An 18,947-nucleotide genomic window follows, 5' to 3' on the forward strand; every position below is an offset into this window, starting at 1 on the left:
TTTAGTGGGCAGCTATATGACTCAGATTATTTTAAAATTATTTCTACTTAGGTCACAATTTCTAGCACCAAAAGTTAAAAAGCCCATCCTATTAGCCCCAAGAGAACACGAAATAATACTTACCACACCGCTGAAAAGGCACATGTATTTCCCTGGCTCAAAATAAAGTTCATTATCTGAGATGAAGCCTTTAAAGTTTCTAGACAAGATTCAGAGCTACATTTCAAAACTCCTCTTTAACATGTTTAAATGGTATCCTGTCCCACCTTGTCAGGGTGTCACGGACTGGGGGCAGGTCTTCACTACGGGGGGGGGGTCGATTTAAGATACGCAAATTCAGCTATGCGAATAGTGTAGCTGAATTCGACCTATTGAAGCTGATTTACCCTGCTGTGAGGACGGTGGCAAAATCGACCTCCGCGGCTCCCCATCGACGGCGCTTACTCCTACCTCCGCTGGTGGAGTAAGAGCGTCGATTCGTGGATCGATTGTCGCGTCCCGACGAGACGCGATAATTCGATCCCCGAGAGATCAATTTCTACCCGCCAATTCAGGCGGGTAGTGTAGACCTAGCCTGGGATGTGCACAGCTGTGCCTAGTGGTCAGAGCAGGAGTCAGGAACCAGGAGCTGGAGCCCAAGGTCAAAGGCTAGCCGTCAGAGCCGGAGCCCAGGGTCTGAGTCAGGTTACCTGGAGTGAGGCGAGGCAAGGCAGGAGCAGGGCTGTGTCCAAGGTAGGAGTAGGACTGGAACAGGATGGGAGCAAGGCTGGGAATAAGCAAGCACAGGAGCTATCGCAGCCATGGGCGAACGCTTTGAGAAGCCCATATCCTACTGCTGTTGGTGATCTTAAGAGTAGATCTGCAAATCCCTCAGCCAATCAGGTGGCTCAAACTGGGCCCAGCTTTGCTGGTTAGGCTGCCTGGGGTTAAATCAGTAGGTAAGCAGGCTAGTAGCAGGTCCTTACTCCTGACACAGGATTAAAGCCTCATATTTCACCCAGCATTTTTCATACTTAACTGCAATATCCACACAGTTTTTTTATATTTGTACTTATAGGCCAGTCCAGTGACCTGTGAGACCACATGATCCCATGCAGGAGCTTGCTCTCAGTCACAAGTTGGCAAAGCCTGGTAGCACACTGGAGGCAGCACTGTCAGGTCCTGGGGAGGGGGGAGAGGGAGCACTTTGTGTGCTGTTAATTAATTCACTGCTGAATTAATGCCAAAATCCTGACACAGTGGTGTCAAAACCATCTGCATATTTCAACCTAATGCAGTAGCTTTTCAAAAAAAGGAAACTACCTTAAGAAGCAATCTTAAAAGCACAAGTACGGATGGATTTCATGTTTGAGAGTACACTTGGTTTCAATTCTCTAGCTTTTCTCTATTCTGCCTGGCACCAGAATGAAACTGAAAAAGGCTCTATGCTCCCTCTGCTTTAAGACATATTTAGGATGCAGTGCAAGAGATTTGTTTCTTTGGTTTTTAACTCGGGTCTGTAGCCAGAGGATATTTAGCCCATCAGTGGATGGAGTGGGAGATAGAATCTGGAGGTAGGCTGGATTGATTCCAGTTGTTGGCAACAATTCATTTTAATTTCTGTAATGCATACAGATGACGATGAACAGAATACAAATTAACCCAATAAATAAGTAGCTTGCAAGAGAGAAGAACTACCCTAATCTCATGAAGCAGATGGTGAAGGGTGAAAAGATAATGTAAATTGTGCTGTCTAACCTACTATTGGCCTGAGGAGCTGTCCCTTCTGCAGCTTTCAAACACCAGTTGAAGGTATCTGAATATGGATTGGTGAGTGCAGAGCCAGTGGTTGCACATCACCTGGGTATGCCATGTCTTCTGTACTGGGAAGAAGGAGGACCCCAACGAACAGCCCGAGATCCACAGTATCTTCCTTGTGTAGTCCCAAGGATCTCAGGCCTACTCCAGAAAGCCTTGTCACACCCTTCCTGTGTTGCAGAACCACAGATCCTAAATCTTCCACGAAAAGATGCTGTATCTGAGCTGAGTCTTCTCGAAAAACAAAAGTTTCAAAATCTGCCTCCAAATATCATAGGACTGAGTAGCCAGAAGCTGTATACTTAGAGGCAGATAGATTTTAACACTCTTGTTCAAATCCCCAGCTTATGATTTATCATTAGCAACCACTACCATACCACTGTACTTCATTGATTTTTCTTTTAAAACTGCACTTAGTAATGGCATCAATCATACCTCAGTACCGGTCTGCCAGCAGAGACAATTAACAGGAAACCGAAGCCAAGCACACATTCAGTACAAGGGTTAGGGAAAGTCAAATGGACATCAAGGGAGAAAGAGCCCACAAGATATGGGCCAAATCAATATTCATCACTATGGTGCCCTATGGACATCATCCAAATATCCAAGAAAACTTCATAGCTCAAGTGCCCACTATGTATATATAGAAGGGAGTGTGGTGTAGTGTTCAGAGCAAGGGATAGGGGATCCAGGAGCCCTGAGTTCTATTTGCAACACTCACGATTAATCAAACTGGACAACTCATTTAATTTGAGTGCCTGTTTCTCCACCTGCAAAATGAATATAGCAGCTCCCTACGTCACAGGTATGGGCTAAAGAGAGAGGCAAGCAGAAGGAAGTGCAGCTCCCTCTCTTCCTCTTAGCCTGGTTTTGGGTAAATTCAGTACAACAGAGCTTTCCTCCTCTTGCCCAGTTTAAGTCTGTTTCATAAAGTGTACTCACTAGGCATGGTAATCTGAAATCAGAAGAGCTAGTGCCTGGCTGAGGTTCCTAAGCAGCAGGTGGAGCTACATCAGCATCTGATAATGCAAGAAAAGGTGTCCTAGCTAAGAATGAATCTCCTATTTGCCTTCTCTCCTCTAAAGGAGTATCTGTCCCAAGCTTCCCATAGCCCACTGGGAAGAGAGAATAGGGGACACCTCTTCTTTGCCTTCTCTGCCCTACAGAGGGAGCAGGAAAAGGGAGGAAACCACCACTGCTGCTTCTTCCTACCTAAAAGAGGAAGAAGGGAAGGAAGAAATACCAGTTTCCTGCCAGCTACCTCTCCCCTCCAGGCATAAAATCTATTTTGCAAGGGTTATCTTCTAAACACAGGAATTTTCCTAGGGCAGGCCTGCACAATATCCAGCCCGTGTGGGCTCACTGTGCGGCCCGCGGGCAAGCGGTGGGGTGGGGCTGTCAGGTTCGCTCAGGGCCGGTGCAACCGCTAGGGCCGGCAAACTAGGCAGTCACCTAGGGCGCCAAGTGGTTGGGGGCGTCCAGGATTTTTCCTCCCTCTCCTCTCTTCCCCTCATGCAGAGTGTGGCACGGCTGATTGGGCGCCTGGGCCTGATTTAGCTGCTCCCATTGGCCTCCAGCAGGCAGAGTCCCTCCCCCGCTCCCCTTGCCTCAGCTTCGCATTGCAGCACTCTGCGAGGGAGAGGCTGTGCGCTCCGCAGCTTGTTTGGTTTAGCTCCACGTGGAGCGGCATGGTGGTAAGGGGAGTCCCGGGGGGCAGTCAGGAAGCAGGAGGAGGGTTGGGTCAGGAGTTCTGGGGGGGGAGCTGTCAGGGGACGGGGAGTGGTTGGATGGGGCATGGGAGTCCCGGGGGTCTGTCTGGGGGCGGGGGTGTGGAAAAGGGTTGGGGCAGCCAGGGGACAGGTAGGCAGCCTGCTCCTCCTGTCCAGGCTGCAGCCTGGCACACACCTCCCCCCCCCCGGGGGCTCCTGCAGGCTGTCCAGCAGATGCATGCGGTCGGCAGCCCCCGTGCGCCCCCCCCGGTTCCTCCCTTGCCACACTCGGGCTTTGCGGCTCCTGGGCATGTGAGCCGCCGGGGCGCGGGGCCCTGAGCCTGCTCCGGGAGGGGCAGCGGTGGTGGTGGCTCACAGTCCTGGGAGCCACAGAGCCCGAGCACAGCGAGCAACCGGGGGGTGCACGGGGGGCCGGCGCCTGCATGCATCCGCTGCAGCTTGCAAGATCCCCCCCCGGGGGGGGCGCACGCTGGGCCGCAGCCTGGGCAGGAGGCTGGGGGGGCGTCGCTGCTCCCCGCTAGTGGTGCCACCGCCTTTGCAGGACTGCTGCCTCCCTGCGCCACGCTAGCTCCTCCATGGCTGGGGCTCGCCACCGCCGCAAGCGGGACACTCTGGTTCTCCGGAAGGCAGCTCCTCCCTGCCAAGCTGCTGCAGCGGCCCAAGCCTGGCAAAGCCAATGAGTGGACTCAGGACGGGGGCCACCAGGGTGGGGAGGGCTTGTGGGGGGGCTGTGCACCCTCCAGGGGAGTTCAGGGAGCAGGGGAGGAACCTGGTCGGCTGGCCCCTGGGGTCTATAAAGGCTCGTTGGGATTTGCCCCTCAATGAACCGATTGTGTTTCGGCGGTGCTGGGGGCAGCGGGGGGTTCAGCCCTCAGCTGTTTTCTTTGGAGTAGTATGGCCCTCGCCACTTTACGAGTTGTGCAGGCTTGTCCTAGGATGTCACATTTTGTTTGTTTTTTACATCAATACGGAGACTTCATCCTGGTAGAAACTGAAGTGAAGAGCATTACGGATACGCCCACTATGCAGCTCCACACACTGCAGACACAAGAGCATTATTTTTGTTTAGGTGACTACGGTACTGCCTGGGAATATGAACCTCTTTTAGATACATTTCTTCTTATCCTCTCTCTTCCCTTTGCTGCATCCATTGCCACAAGGTGTTATAAAACCATTTCACTCAACATAAATACCTCTGATGACAAGGGAAAAAAATAGGTGAATACCCCCCCCCCATTGTGATCTACTTTGACCATTGCTCACATGGATGCCATGAGGCATCATAAAATTTGTGAAATGATTCAAGATCCTTGCACATAAGGTGCTAAGTAAGTGCAAAGTGGTAGCTGTTAACCAATTAAAAAAAAACAACCTTCCATCTATGCCTACTGTTCCTTAAAATGCACTGGCAGCCAAACAAAAATAAAGGAAATCACTGCCTCTCCAAAAAATCCACAGCTCACGAACTTGGAATCCTGAAAGACATACTGAAGTTTCTATTTAAAATGTTCCCTTTAAGTAACACTACATAACATCACTAAGATTTTGGCATATTCCTGCCTTCCAAACACTGCCCTCTATTGAACTTAAAGTCATTGTCAGACATGCCAAAGAGTGTTCTATCTCCTGTTAGCAGCTCCAGTGTACAGGGAACATCATAAGTCCTAAGGAAGGGAAGGGGAACAGATTACAGGGTTGTGATTTTCCCCAACCTGTGGAGGAAAGAAACATTCTTTTCTTAAAAAAGTAGTAAGCCAATATATGGTTTTATTAAATGAAACAAAACACATTGAATGCTAACTAACTTTTTACACATATTTATTCCCCAAAGAGTCACATATGTTGTCCATACTGAAAAGCTATTGCAATTCTATACATGGAACAAAATAATTGTGTTCCCTAATCTAGGCCTACCACTTTTTTGCATCTATATTTAAACACACACACACACCTCAATTGATGCAGAGCTGACCTAAAAGGAAAGCAGGTCTTTCATAAAAATTGATAAAATTCTGAATTCAATTGTCCTACCTTCCATGATTATGATACAACAAAAATATGACAATCTCATTCACAAATATATATTTAGGGTAGAAGGGAAATGACTAACCATTTCTACTTCCAGAGAGTGAGGGGGACAATTACCCACCCCATGGTAACTTTTAGGATCCAACTTCTTCCCCATTAAATATTTGACTCCTTCCCCACTGCTGAGGCCTTCTGTCCTTGATATCATAATTTTGATAGAATGACAGACAAAATTTTATTTGAAGCACTCGCTTTCTCTTCCCAGAGCCCAATCACTGTGTGTCTGCAGTACTCCCAAGCCATTAGATCAGGGATTGAGAGACCAAGTTCCAGAACAAAATCCTTTTTGGCAAGGTGCATGAATAAACTATTCGATACTGAGCTTCCTCCTTCCCAGTTTTATCTTTTCTGCTACCCAACGATCTAATATTTACATGAAAGTTTATAAGCATTTTTATTTCTTACCCCCACTTATATGCCTTTCCAATCCTGATGTATGCACCTACAAGGAATGAGCAGGGTAATTCACAATTCCTCAGAACAACCTAAGGAATCAAAGATACACTGGAAACTGGAGTGGAGGTTGGAAAGCCTCTCTCTCTCTCTCTCACACACACACACACACTAGGATACCTTCCTTTCATTCCATGTAATTATCTACATTCGATATTTATAGACTGCCAAACACCATAGTAATTGTATTTTCCCTCCCACATTACAGCTGCAGCCTGCTATACATAAAGACAGCACTTGCAGAGATTGGAAGAACCATACAAGATTTTTCTTGGCTGTGTTGCTCTATAACCAGCCATTGAAGGATGGTGGAGACTGCAATGCATACTTCCTCTTCCACCCCCAGGATCAGTTATAAAAATTTCAGTCCTCCCCCTCCCCTTGATGGTCCATGATGCAAGCCTCTCAAGATCACCCAGAAACCTGTCTCCCATACCTCAACAGTACCATCCCCCTAGTCAGAGACAGATGGCATTCATTTAAATATTGGCCCTAGCATTTTATTTTGCCACTTCATTGTCTGGCTGCCTAACCAACATAAGTGGCTCTGATAGATAATGCTTAAGATTTTTGACATTGTAATGCAACTGTGAACTTACAAAACCTTGTGAAGCCAAAAAAGTAATACAAAGTATATACTGACATGCAAGACTACATCATTACAAAATATGGATGAATGGTTGTCATGGTAACAGTTTTAGAGAGGAAAGAATCCTGCACAAATGCTCAACAACCAGAAGAAATGCTAATTTACACACCTGGACTTTTCCTTATTTACTATCATCAGTAAGCTTCTTTTGAGTACTGGAGTCATTAACTGACTCTGCAGTTTTGAATCTGCAGCAGGAACAAAGATACACAGTTTCTATACCTGAAATCTATTCAAGTTTCTCTAAGCATCCTGAGAAATCCCATATTACTGTATTTGGACAGCTCTATAAACTCTTATGGCACTGTGCAGCACAGTTTTGAATTACTGGTTTTCATTACTGATGTGCTTTCTAGCAGACCCTGCTGTGCGATACAGTGGCATTACTGGCTGTAGAATGATTGAAAGACATATGGAGTTGCAATATACTCTATCTATGAACACTCATGATAACACTCAAAGGAAAAAGGCTGAAAAGTTAAAGCACCACAATCCCCAAATCTCACATACATAAAACATAAATCTTTGCCAGTGACTAAATTCAATATAGAAAAGTTAAAAATAATAAAAATTGAGGATCTGAATCCTGATAAAGGGAGTGGCAAAAAAATATTTCTAGACCTGAGGCCAAAATGTCAAGTAAGCTATTTACAAGAGTCTGAAGGGACAATGCTGAGAGAAAAATCTGTATTTCTATTCACTGATGGAACAGGAGCAACATTAGCAGAGAAAGAAATGGTGAAGAGGAGGAGGAAAGAGAGAGAACTTATTTAAAGGATTTTATAATCTATAACAAAACATATAGAGGTATTGAAAGTGATACTGCAAAACAATTTTCTAGTTTAAGGAGTATAAAGTAGTTTATCATCAAATTTTTGGCATACTTAAAATTATCAAGAAAGACATGTCCTAAGAATTGTACAATATACATTAAATTAATCCAACTACATTCACTAAGGAAGTAAAACACCAATCCCCATCATTTTAGGAAGGCCCTAAAAATGTGTAATTTCTACCTGTTGATTATGCAGTTAATGAACATATCTCACTGATAAGTTTTATACATTCTCAGGAACATCATCCATACTACTGATGAGGGCTTTTATTTCCAGGTGCCTGGTCTGAATGCAACCTGAGTCTGTGGTGACCAAAAGCCATAACTAATTGACAGACGATGAAATAAGTTGTGTATTTGTATTACCATGGTGTTTAAGAGCGCCAATCCTGGACCAGGACCGCCATTGTGCTAGGTACCATGCAAACAGAACAAAAAGATGGTGCCTGCTCCAAAGGGCATACAATCTTAGCATAGGACAAGAGACAACAGATGGGGGAGTATAAGCAAACAACGAGAAGATATTGGTCAGCATGATAGGCAGTGGAATCAGCACACCAGCAATCTAACTGTTGTGAAGTTTTTTGTAAGCAGCACAGCAAAGGAGAGTTTTAAGGAGGGATTTGAAGAGGAATGCCTCTCAAGCATATGAGGCAACATGAGAGAAAGCACAAAGATGCCTGTTTGAAAATTTAACTAGTGGGTAATGAAAGCTGGTGTCATGGGCCACTCAAGAGGTGAGAACTAAAATTTCATTAGCAAATGAGCAATGATAGGTAGGGTTGGGGTAGGCTGGGAAGGGCCTTGAAAGCAAGGACAAGTGGCTTATGTGTTTGATGTAATAGAGAACAGGGCTAAGAAAATGATCTTTGCAGCAGCATTCTGAATGGATACAAGAGGGGCAAAATTGCATTTGTCAAGGACAGAGAAAAGGACGTTGCAGTCAGTAACTGAGATGCGAGATGATGTGTAGATGAAAAGTAGGCATTTTAGAGATGTTACACAGAAAGAAATGGCAAGATTCAGACATACCCTGGATGTGAGGACAGAGGTCTGAGTTGAAAATGATATCCAGATCATGGGGGGGAGATTAAGAGTTCTGTTTTAGCTATATTAAACTTGAACTAACTAGCTAAGCATCTACAAAAAGATGTCAGAAAGACAAGCAGAGATTTTAAATTGGACAGAAAGAGACAAGTATGGAGAAGAGAGATAGATATGTGAGCCATCAGGATAGACATAATAGCTGAACTTTTGTTTGTGGATGAGATAACCCAGAGATAAGGTGTAAAGGAAAATGAAACAATAATCCACCAAAGGACATACTGAAGGAGCAAACAGCAATGAAGAAGGAGAACCAGGCGAGGACAGAGTCACAGAAGCCAAGGAGGATGAGATTTCAAGAAGAAGAAGATGGTTGACTTTGTAAAAGGTGGCTGACAGGTCAAGGAGGAGGAGAATGGAGTGCTGCTTCTGAGCTTTGGCTATGAAGAGGTCAAGACTTTGATGAAAACAGTTCCAATGATATGCAAGAGGTGGAAGGCAGCCTGGAGAGGATTCTGAAGGAACTGGAGAAGAGGAACTCCAGACAGCAAACAGTGATCTTGGTATATATGGTGCTTATTGCACAAAACTGGCATGAAGAGCTCTGCTTAGAATGTGTCCATGACATGAAGGACCATCTCTTTCCAGAACAGTTTTGTTCCACTGGAAAAACGGAATTGTAAACCAACAGAGGAAGCCAGGCCAAGATCATGGTATTCACTGCTAGATAAAATGAGCGCTAATCTTGCTGCACTGAGATGAATGCAAAACCTACCCCTCTGTCTAGGCTTCCTTCAATGACACTCTTACACCAACACTCCTGATCTTCTATATTCTGTTTTAAAAAACTAAGCCTGCCTCTTGCTCACTGCAAAAGAGTTATCATTCTTATTCTTCGGAAGTGCTTGGGTACTATGATGAGCACCAGTATCAGACCCTAGATAAATTAAATGACTGTCACATGCACACAATCTAGCACTCTCATTGTCAGTCTCAGCAAAGAAGCCAATGAATGAATGGGCATGAAAACCAAATTAGCCCCTCCTTCCTAAAAGGTAAACCTCCCAGCTTAGTGTTGAAATACATCAGCAGATGGCAGTGTAACACTGCTCTCTCTTCTGAACCTGTTCTGAGAAGACTCCATGGCTATCAAGTTGCAATGGAATTTAGTGCTGGTGAAAGCTAACAAATTAATCATTCTTTAAAAAAAAAAAAATATTTGTGTGTGTGTGTGTGTGTGTGTGTGTGTGTGTGTGTGTGTGTGTGTGTGTGTGTGTACATTCAGCATTCACTGAATTCTGTTCTCAATTCTGTGCCTAATTATTTCCTGCTATTAGTTTAAGATTTGAAAACAAGCAAGAGGTAATATCAGCACAGTCTTGGTGGACGAAAGAAAATGTTGCTAAGTGATACCGAGTCATTTCTGGCTAAGTTAAGGTAATGATTCCCACATTTGTTCAACGTCAGGGGCCAAAGGGACAGTGAAAAAGCAGCAGCAAACTTGTTAAAACCCCTTGTCACATGCTGGATATTTATAGTAGAAATGACATAAAATGCAGCCAAAGGTTACGTACATTAATTAATGGTTTTCAAATTTTAAAAACCAAAACTTTTGAATTGCAGTTTCCTTCACATCTGTGGAAAATATTTTACTGTCAATTTATTACAAAAATAATTCCATGTTCAAAAAACCTCCATTAGAGTGCTCTCAACATCTTCAGTATAACTAGTTTTCAATGTCTACTTTTAAGGCCTCATAATTTATTAGTGTACTTATGCATTCCACAAATACAAGTGACATTTTCTCCCCTAGCAGCATATATTTTAATTTGCCTTTAACGTCAATAAAATAAAGCAGCATCTTTTTTCATGTCAGTTACTTCCAAGTATCATAGTTCCCTACCTTGGAGCATTTCTCCAATACTTCCTCCTTGAACTGTAGAAATTTTTCCTGAATCGCAGGCTGGTTGAGAGCAAAGGACAGGAAGTGTGTGAATGGCTGCTTCTTTCGGAAACTCTCAGCAAGAACATCAATCCGTGTTCGGGCTGAAATGACACCACTACGCTGCTGTCCAGTAATCACTAAAAGCAAACAAAGTAACACTAATTGTAGCTATATGAAATCCACACAAGATTGGTGACATTTTGCTATGATGTCCACTAGTGCTAAGACCTAATTAAAACGATACTGATTTTCCACTGTACTTATAATTCATTTAACAATCCATATTCTAGGATATTGACAAGTTAAGTATGAATATAAATTAAATTCTAGAAGACTCAGGACAGAAGACAATCAAACAGAACTCCGATACTAATTTAATTCACTATAGCCAATATTATTAAGCATTTATATTGCAGTAGCACCTAGAGGCCTCAAGTAGTTTGGGGCGCACTGTGCCAGACACTGTAAAAAAAATTGTGTATAAGCTAAAAAATAAACTTAGATCCTACTGGATAGTTATTTATCTATAGTACTATTAGCCTTGTTTATCTGCATCACGATTTCCCTTTAATTTCTTATTTGATATATAGCAGTATTAATGACTGAGAAATGTATGGGGCTGCAATACTCTTTTTTAATTACCTTTTAGCACTGTATCTTCATATCCTCATTCCAGGTCTTAAAGGAGGAAAGGTAGAAAATAAGATATTCTAAACCCCTTAAACATAGCCAGAGAAGTCTTGCTAGACTATTAATTTTACTTCAATGCCTTACATTTTTGCTTCCCTATAAAGTTAGGATGATGTCATTCAAAAGGTTGCTTCTCCTTCTCCTCAGCAGCCTAAAGAAAGGTAGTCCCTAAAGTGTTTATAGGGCTGTGATGCCAAACAAAGTGATAAGATTCTCTCAGTTCAGTTGCTCTTGAAATGTCTACATAACTATCTCAACTTTTCAGGTAGGCAACCCCTTATTTGAAGTCAAACATTTGCATGACCCCCTTACATTTACTACAAAAGGTAGAGTAAAAGATGTATCCATAACAACAACGGTAATCATATACCATTTGTGTGTGCTTTGAGAGGCTGACAGAGAATATGTGACCTTGAAAGAAAAGAGTTTGTGGAGACTGGGGATTGCTTTAAATTAATTTTTCAAGGCCTCACAATCCTCCTAATTGCCTTTCATGACCCCCCAGAAGGTCACAATCCACTGATTCTGAACGGTATTGACAGGCAGGAAATTTTAAATACTACGGGTAGTGATCAATGGCTCCATGTCTAGTTGGCAGCCGGTATCAAGCGGAGTGCCCCAAGGGTCGGTCCTGAGGCCGGTTTTGTTCAATATCTTCATTAATGATCTAGAGGCTGGTGTAGACTGCAACCTCAGCAAGTTTGCAGATGAAACTAAACTGGGAGGAGTGGTAGATACGCTGGAGGGTAGGGATAGGATACAGAGGGACCTAGACAAATTAGAGGATTGGGCCAAAAGAAATCTGATGAGGTTCAACAAGGACAAGTGCAGAGTCTTGCACTTAGGACGGAAGAATCCCATGCACTGCTACAGACTAGGACACGAGTAGCAACCTGTGGCACGAGAGCTGATTTTCAGTGGCACTCACACTGCCCAGGTCCTGGGGGCTCTGAATTTTAATTTTAAATGAAGCTTCTTAAACATTTTAAAAACCTTATTTACTTTACATACAACAATAGTTTAGTTATATATTACAGACTTATAGAAAGAGACCTTCTAAAAACATTAAAATGTATGACTGGCACACGAAACCTTAAATTAGAGTGAATAAATGAAGACTCGGCACACCACTTCTGAAAGGTTGCCGATCCCTGGACTAGGGACTGAGTGGCTAGGCAGCAGTTCTGCAGAAAAGGACCTAGAGGTTACAGTGGACGAGAAGCTGGATACGAATCAACAGTGTGTCCTTGTTGCCAAGAAGGCTAACGGCATTTTGGGCTGTATAAGTAGGGGCATTGTCAGCAGATGGAGGGATGTGATCATTCCCCTCTATTCGACATTGGTGAGGCCTCATCTGGAGTACTGTGTCAGTTTTGGGCCCCACACTACAAAAAGGATGTGGAAAAATTGGAAAGAGTCCAGCAGAGGGCAACAAAAATGATTAAGGGGTTGGAGTACATGACTTATGAAGAGAGGCTGAGGGAACTGGGATTGTTTAGTCTGCAGAAGAGAAGAATGAGGGGGGATTTGATAGCTGCTTTCAACTACCTGAAAGGGGGTTCCAAAGAGGATGGATCTAGACTGTTCTCAGTGGTACCTGATGACAGAACAAGGAGTAATGGTCTCAAGTTGCAGTGGGCGAGGTTTAGGTTGGATAGTAGGAAAAACTTTTCCACTAGGAGGGTGGTGAAGCCCTGGAATGGGTTACCTAGGAAGGTCGTGGAATCTCCCTCCGTAGAAGTTTTTAAGGTCAGGCTTGACAAAGCCCTGTCTGGGATGATTTAATTGGGGATTGATCCTGCTTTGAGCAGGGGGTTGGACTAGATGACCTCCTGAGGTCCCTTCCAACCCTGATATTCTATGAAAGACTTTTTTTTTTTTTAAACACATTTATGTATATAATTACCGGGACATGTGACACTAATATTATCATAATGCCCATAACATGCTGCAGTGTGTGTCTGCTTCAGACATTCCATTTCTTTTGTAAAAGCCACAAAGTACAGTATATTATGGGCATTATGATGCTCTTAGTCATTATAAAACTAAGCGTAATGGGAGCATACATTACAAACCCACTCATTTTCATTGTGAAGTTGTAGTAACAAGAACAAAAGATGCAAGTGTTATTAGAATACCTCTTTTTTTAAAAAAAGATAGCTTTATAATGACCTATGGTGAATTTAAAGAAAGTTTATTCCACATGTACATACACATTGAGAGAAGATGCCTTGCTACGTATGTACAACTCCCCATTAATATTGCTGTTAATATAAAAATAATTATTCAAGAACTTACGCCCTAAATCCTGCAGAAACTTACACATACGCTTAACTTTAGACTACTGCTAGGTTTGACTTCAGTGGAACTACCCAGAGGCTTACAGTAATGAATATGCTTGTGTTAGGAGGATTAGGGTCTTAAATAATACTTTTCATCTACAGATATTAAAGCACTTGACAAAGGTAAGACAGAGAAAACAAGGTAAAAAGAAAAGTTAAGTGACTTGTACAAGGTCACAGAGTCAGTGATGTGTCAGAGCTGAGAACAGAAGAGCAGTCTCCCAATTCTCAGTCCTGTGCACAAAACACACACCAAAAGGTGGAGCGGACAAGAGAGCATTCATTCATCTTGTGCACATTAAAGCTCACCGATTTGTCCTTCCATTCCAGGCTTGGGAATGCTGATGGAAGTTCGAGTCTCTGTTTCCAGTCTCTTCCTGGTTTCTCCTTTTTTCCCAATGATATACCTATAGACATACAAATGCTATACTGCCATGCACAAAAATGTCACTATTTTATTTTTCTAGGCAGGGTTTGGTTGCTTTATTCTGTTCTTTCTTGGGGGTAGAAGGGGAAAACTACCATATCATTCAGCCACCAAAGAGAACATGTAGCAGAGACCTAGAAAACATGCAGCAAAGGAACACAATTCAGCAGTCATTTTAACCATCCATACATACTGAAATAAAAAATTGTGTATATAATTGTAATATAACCATTCTTTAAAAATTGGCAAATACTGGACAAAGCTGTCATATCAGCTAAATACTTCCAAGCATATGTCTATACTTCTAGCTGGGGCGCAGTTCCCAAGTTGAGGAGGCATACCTGCACTAACTCTGAGCAAGCTAGTGTACTAAAAATGGAGTGCAGCCACAGCAGTGTGAACCCCTCCTACTGTTCACACTATTGTGCCTACACTCCATTTTCAGGGGACGTCTCCTCCAGCTGGGAATCACACCTCCAGTTCAAAGTACGGACATACCCTAAGTGAACATTAAATTATTTCACTCCAAATATTCGATTAGCAAAACACTGCAATCTTGAATGTGCCTTTTCACAAAGTGTTCACAGCTTCCCTTGGCCTGGCTGCTTACCTCAGTCTCTCCTCACATTGTTCCATCTTCCTGGCTTGCTTTCATGTCCTGAAGAGCAGATGCTCAAAAAACTGCTATCAGCAAGAAAGCACAAGATACAGTTGCCACCATGGTGAGAGCCAAGTGCCAAATGTGAAACGGATACATTAGAAAGGGATCCACACCCCTTTCCCCCACACAAATACAGAGCTCTCTACAAAATGGAAATTATTTGAGAAGTCTAGAATCTACAGCTGCCTCTGAGAATCCAACCTCCCTGACAGATTCTTCTGTAAAAGAGGATTCAAATAAAACAACATGTAGGCTCACTTGTATAGTGGGCTGGGAACCTCCACTGCACACTGGAAACCTCTCTCAGTCTCTTCCACCATGAAGGCATCACAAGGCTCATCTGTAGGATCCCCAGGGCCTATAAAGTAGAAAATCAAACTGTTCTATAAAGGTTGACAGTGTTTTATGTGCTGCAACATTCTCACCGGTTTTCTTCTCCCAAGGTTAAATAAAAGAACAAAGTGGCTCCTTCTGTCACATTTGCGGCTTTTATTTTACCTTACTACCTGCTCAGAAAAATATCATGACACTACTTTTAAATCTTCCATTCTTGCAGGGTTAAAAAAGTAGCAGTTTCAGCCCGCTACAGAACAGTTTTTCTCTTGGTTGCAATTGCAAAATAGCCCAGTGGCCCAACAGGGTTTTTTTAAAGAATTGTTCTGCCTGTTGAGCGGAAGCCCACTGGCCTTTTGCCCTTTTCAGAGAACTAAGATTCAGAGGATCTAAAGACCCACCTCTCACCCATGGACCACTTAGTCATGTTTGTTTTTCAACCAAACCTGGTTAGCTCAATGTGAGCAGGGGTGGGTTCAGGTGGCAAGAAGCATATTAGAATTTGCCCAGTTCTTTCAATCTTTTCTATTTGAAACAAATGGTGGATGTTTACCAGATATTCTTGGGCTTTTCTATATTTAAGGACTCACATAAACATTACCTAATATGGTACACATACAGGTGAGTACACCAAGATAGAAAAGGAACAGTTAGCCATGTAAATAGGTGATATCTTTCAAAATCCACATTAGATGGCCACAAGACGACACCCATTTAAGGGCCAATATCGAAAGGTTTTGAGCACTTCCAAGGAGGTGCTAAATGTCCTCAACTCCTATTAACTCTGAGAATAAACTCATTGTGGAAAATACCAAGAACAATGCACGAATAGGGAAAAAATATTCTCTACAAACTCAACATTTTTACTGATCATTTTAAATAAAAGATTTTTTTTAAACACAGATAACATTGTTTTGCTGAATTTTTCAATCAACAAATTAACTGATAGCCAGCAACCCACGTCAAATTCACTATTACCTAAGCCAACACTTTGTAACCAGAATTTTCTCTGCTCCTTGGCCAGGACTGCTAGAGAACAATGCAAAGTGTTTCTTCACTCAAAAGACTATGTCCCCACTCCTGCAATAAGGGCTGACCCCTGTGCCCACAAGGAGCTCTTCATAGGGTCAGAGCATTAGTTTGCTAACTCCCTGTAAGTCTTGAATGCTAATTCCCCACTTTACAATATATTATATTAATACTAGATTGGGCCCCTGCATATTAGGTTTTACCTGCATAGAAATCATCCTCTTCTTCATTTGGATAGGACTGTTGTCGAATAATATTTTTCCTATAAATGCGCCCTCCAATCCTTATAAGTGTTGGACGCAGAACTTCCATTGTGCTCTTCCTGCCAATGATGGCACCCTACTGAAATAAAAATAATGCTGCTGACATCTCCCTAGAAACTGTAAATTCCCAGGTTTCCTATATGTACTTTCTAAGAGGTTATCATGGAGACATCAGTAGAGACTCTGTAGTTAAGAGGCTGAGTTTTACACTTAAAACAAGGGATTCATCCTCTTTGTTACATATGAATAATACCGCAACAATGTTTCTTCCCCAATGTTACAGCACTTTAATTTCTTACTGAAAGACTATTTTCTGAGAATTTACAAGTAGTCTTAATTAGAAACTGAGAAATTTAAGCAAATTTTAAGAAATATAAGTGTAAGAGATTTAGCTGCCAGCACGAGTCTTTTTTTCGGTCCCTAATGATCAACCACAAACTCTTTGAAATTCCCGTGTTATAATTAAAAACTCACAGAAATGTTGTGTATATACTACACATTTAAAATTATTTTTTAGGATTAGCAGTCAATTTTCCAACCTTATTTTTCATAACTGAAATTTTCTCCTTCAGCAGAGGCTGAAAAATATAATAGTCTACTACAGAGAATTCTGCACAGGGCTGCCTTTTTTCAAAAGCACTGCCATTTCCCATTGTTCTCAAAAGGAGCAAAGCCACAGAACTCTCTCTCTTGCTGTTATCAATGGGACTGTCTCTGCCTCCTCACAGCACAGAAAGCCTCCATCTTCCCTGATGGCCGCTGTGGCTTCAGGGTGATTGAGAGCAATAGGAGATTACGGCCATTTTAAAAGAGGACAATTCTTCCTGACAGATAAACTTCTGGTTATGAAAAACAACAACAAAAATGACCTTTGATCCTAAATATCTTTTCAAAAGCAACCCATTGCACCAGATCTACTCAACAGTTTCCCCTTATTTCCTGGCCTAAGTTCTATGTGTGCGAGAGGAAGAGGGAGTTTTGGAGGGCATGAGGAAGAAAGTGGTGTGTACATTTTCGGCTGTTTTGCACTACGCGGGCAAAACAAAGCAGCTGCAAACTCAGGTTAACTACGCAAAATACTTTAGCTGTTCTGTGCTGCTCCAGAGTGAGATAAAGCAGCCACTGTGTATCTATATCTGGTAAAAGTTCAAAATTAAAAAATATAGATTTATGTGTGAAAATGCAGATCTTCAAATCATTAAAAATATTACATGGTAACATACCCCGAGTATCTTGCTTAGAGTCCCTGTAGGAAATTTTTAATTTAAAAAAAAAAAAAAAAAAAAAGGAAATTCCCTGACAAAAAGCTATGTTAAAACAGAGTTAAGATTGAAATACAAATCAAAAAATTTTAGATATATTGTAATTATCCAAAAGTCAGCCATTATACACCTGGGATAGGAAATTGAGTTAAATTTAAAAATAAATCTAAATATATTGGGTATATAAACAAACAGTTGAGGCACCCAAACTTTAACTTTGGCCTGTCACAGTCTTCAAACTCCCATATAATTAGAACTTATTGAAAACTTGTGTACAGTATAGGCCAGAGGTGAGCAAACTACGGCCCGCGGGCCCCCAAGCTCCTGGCCCCGGAGGCTAGTCCCGGCCGCTCCCCTGCAGCCTTAGCTCACTTGCTCCGCTGCCGCGCAATGCTCTCGGTGGCGGGGCTGTGAGCTCCTGGGGCAGCGCAGCTGCAGAGCCTGGCCTGACCCAGTCTCTGGGCTGCATGGTGATGGCGGCAGCAGCGTGGCCTGGCTCCAGCCGGGTGGCGCGGTTGTAGCGCCGCCAGCCACCAGTACTCCAGGCAGCACGGTAAGGGGGCACGGAGCAGGGGGGGTTGGATAGAGGGCAGGGGAGTTCAGGGTGATGGTCACGGGGTGGGGGTGTGGATAGGGGTCAGGGCGGTCGGGAGGGAATAGGGGGTTGAATGGGGGCGGGGTCCCGGGGGGGGGCAGTCGGGGTGTGTGTGGAGGGGGCAGCCAGGGGCCAGGGATTCCAGGGGCAGTCAGGGGACAGGGAGCGGGGGGGTGTGGATGGGGCAGGAGTCCCGGGGGGGGACCATCAGGGAACGGGGGGGCTGGATGGGGCAGGAGTTCTGGGGGGTGGCAGATAGGAGGTGGGGGCCAGGCCACGACCCCCTCCCCTAACTGGCCCTCCATACAATTTACAAAACCCAATGTGGCCCTCAGGCCAAAAAGTTTGCCCACCCCAATATAGGCAAAGATTGAATTTTAAGGATTAATGTTCATTCCCTCCTCCCCTTAATCTTCATAACTGAGAGTTTCTCTTTTATCAGAAATGCCCGGACCAAGTGAAGGACCTGCCGCCGATGTCCCAGACCGAAGCCGGGTGAGTATAAATTAAAAAGGCACCTAAGTTAGGCGCTCTTCTTAGGCGCGGGGCCTGATTCGGGGAATCTGCCCTGACAGAAATTTTAACTCTGCATTATGATGACACTATGAAGGGAAAAAAAACCTGTCTCTGTTTTAAAAAAAATAAATAAAAATCTGTTTAATCTAATCTAGGTCAACAAATATTTTGTCACCAGTCTCACAACCTATAATACTTTCCTTAAAGCTCCAGGTTCTAGAGGTAATTATGTAATAATCTCAGTTTTTAGCTAAATAAAAAAAAGTAAGTTCCTTCCTAGTTCTTGTG

General features: G+C 43.1%; 1 protein-coding gene across 5 annotated transcripts in view; it reads right to left on the reverse strand.

The window, feature by feature from the left end:
- The window catches only part of ASCC1 (activating signal cointegrator 1 complex subunit 1), a 57,810-nt gene that overhangs the window by 37,773 nt on the left and 1,090 nt on the right, over positions 1 to 18,947 (reverse strand). For 3 of the 5 annotated variants that reach the window (XM_034776939.1, XM_034776940.1, XM_034776937.1), the window contains exons 2-5: positions 16,227 to 16,365; positions 14,920 to 15,019; positions 13,883 to 13,980; positions 10,500 to 10,678 (exon numbers count right to left, since the gene is read on the reverse strand). In XM_034776939.1, coding sequence (XP_034632830.1) covers positions 10,500 to 10,678; positions 13,883 to 13,980; positions 14,920 to 15,019; positions 16,227 to 16,335 — 486 coding nt within the window. In that variant the 5' untranslated portion in view covers positions 16,336 to 16,365. The remainder of the gene's footprint in view (positions 1 to 10,499; positions 10,679 to 13,882; positions 13,981 to 14,919; positions 15,020 to 16,226; positions 16,366 to 18,947) is intronic. The other 2 variants (XM_034776941.1, XM_034776938.1) reach the window with 1 other exon arrangement.

Source organism: Trachemys scripta, chromosome 7 (genome assembly GCF_013100865.1).
Source record: "Trachemys scripta elegans isolate TJP31775 chromosome 7, CAS_Tse_1.0, whole genome shotgun sequence".
Classification (NCBI taxonomy): Eukaryota; Metazoa; Chordata; order Testudines; family Emydidae; genus Trachemys; species Trachemys scripta.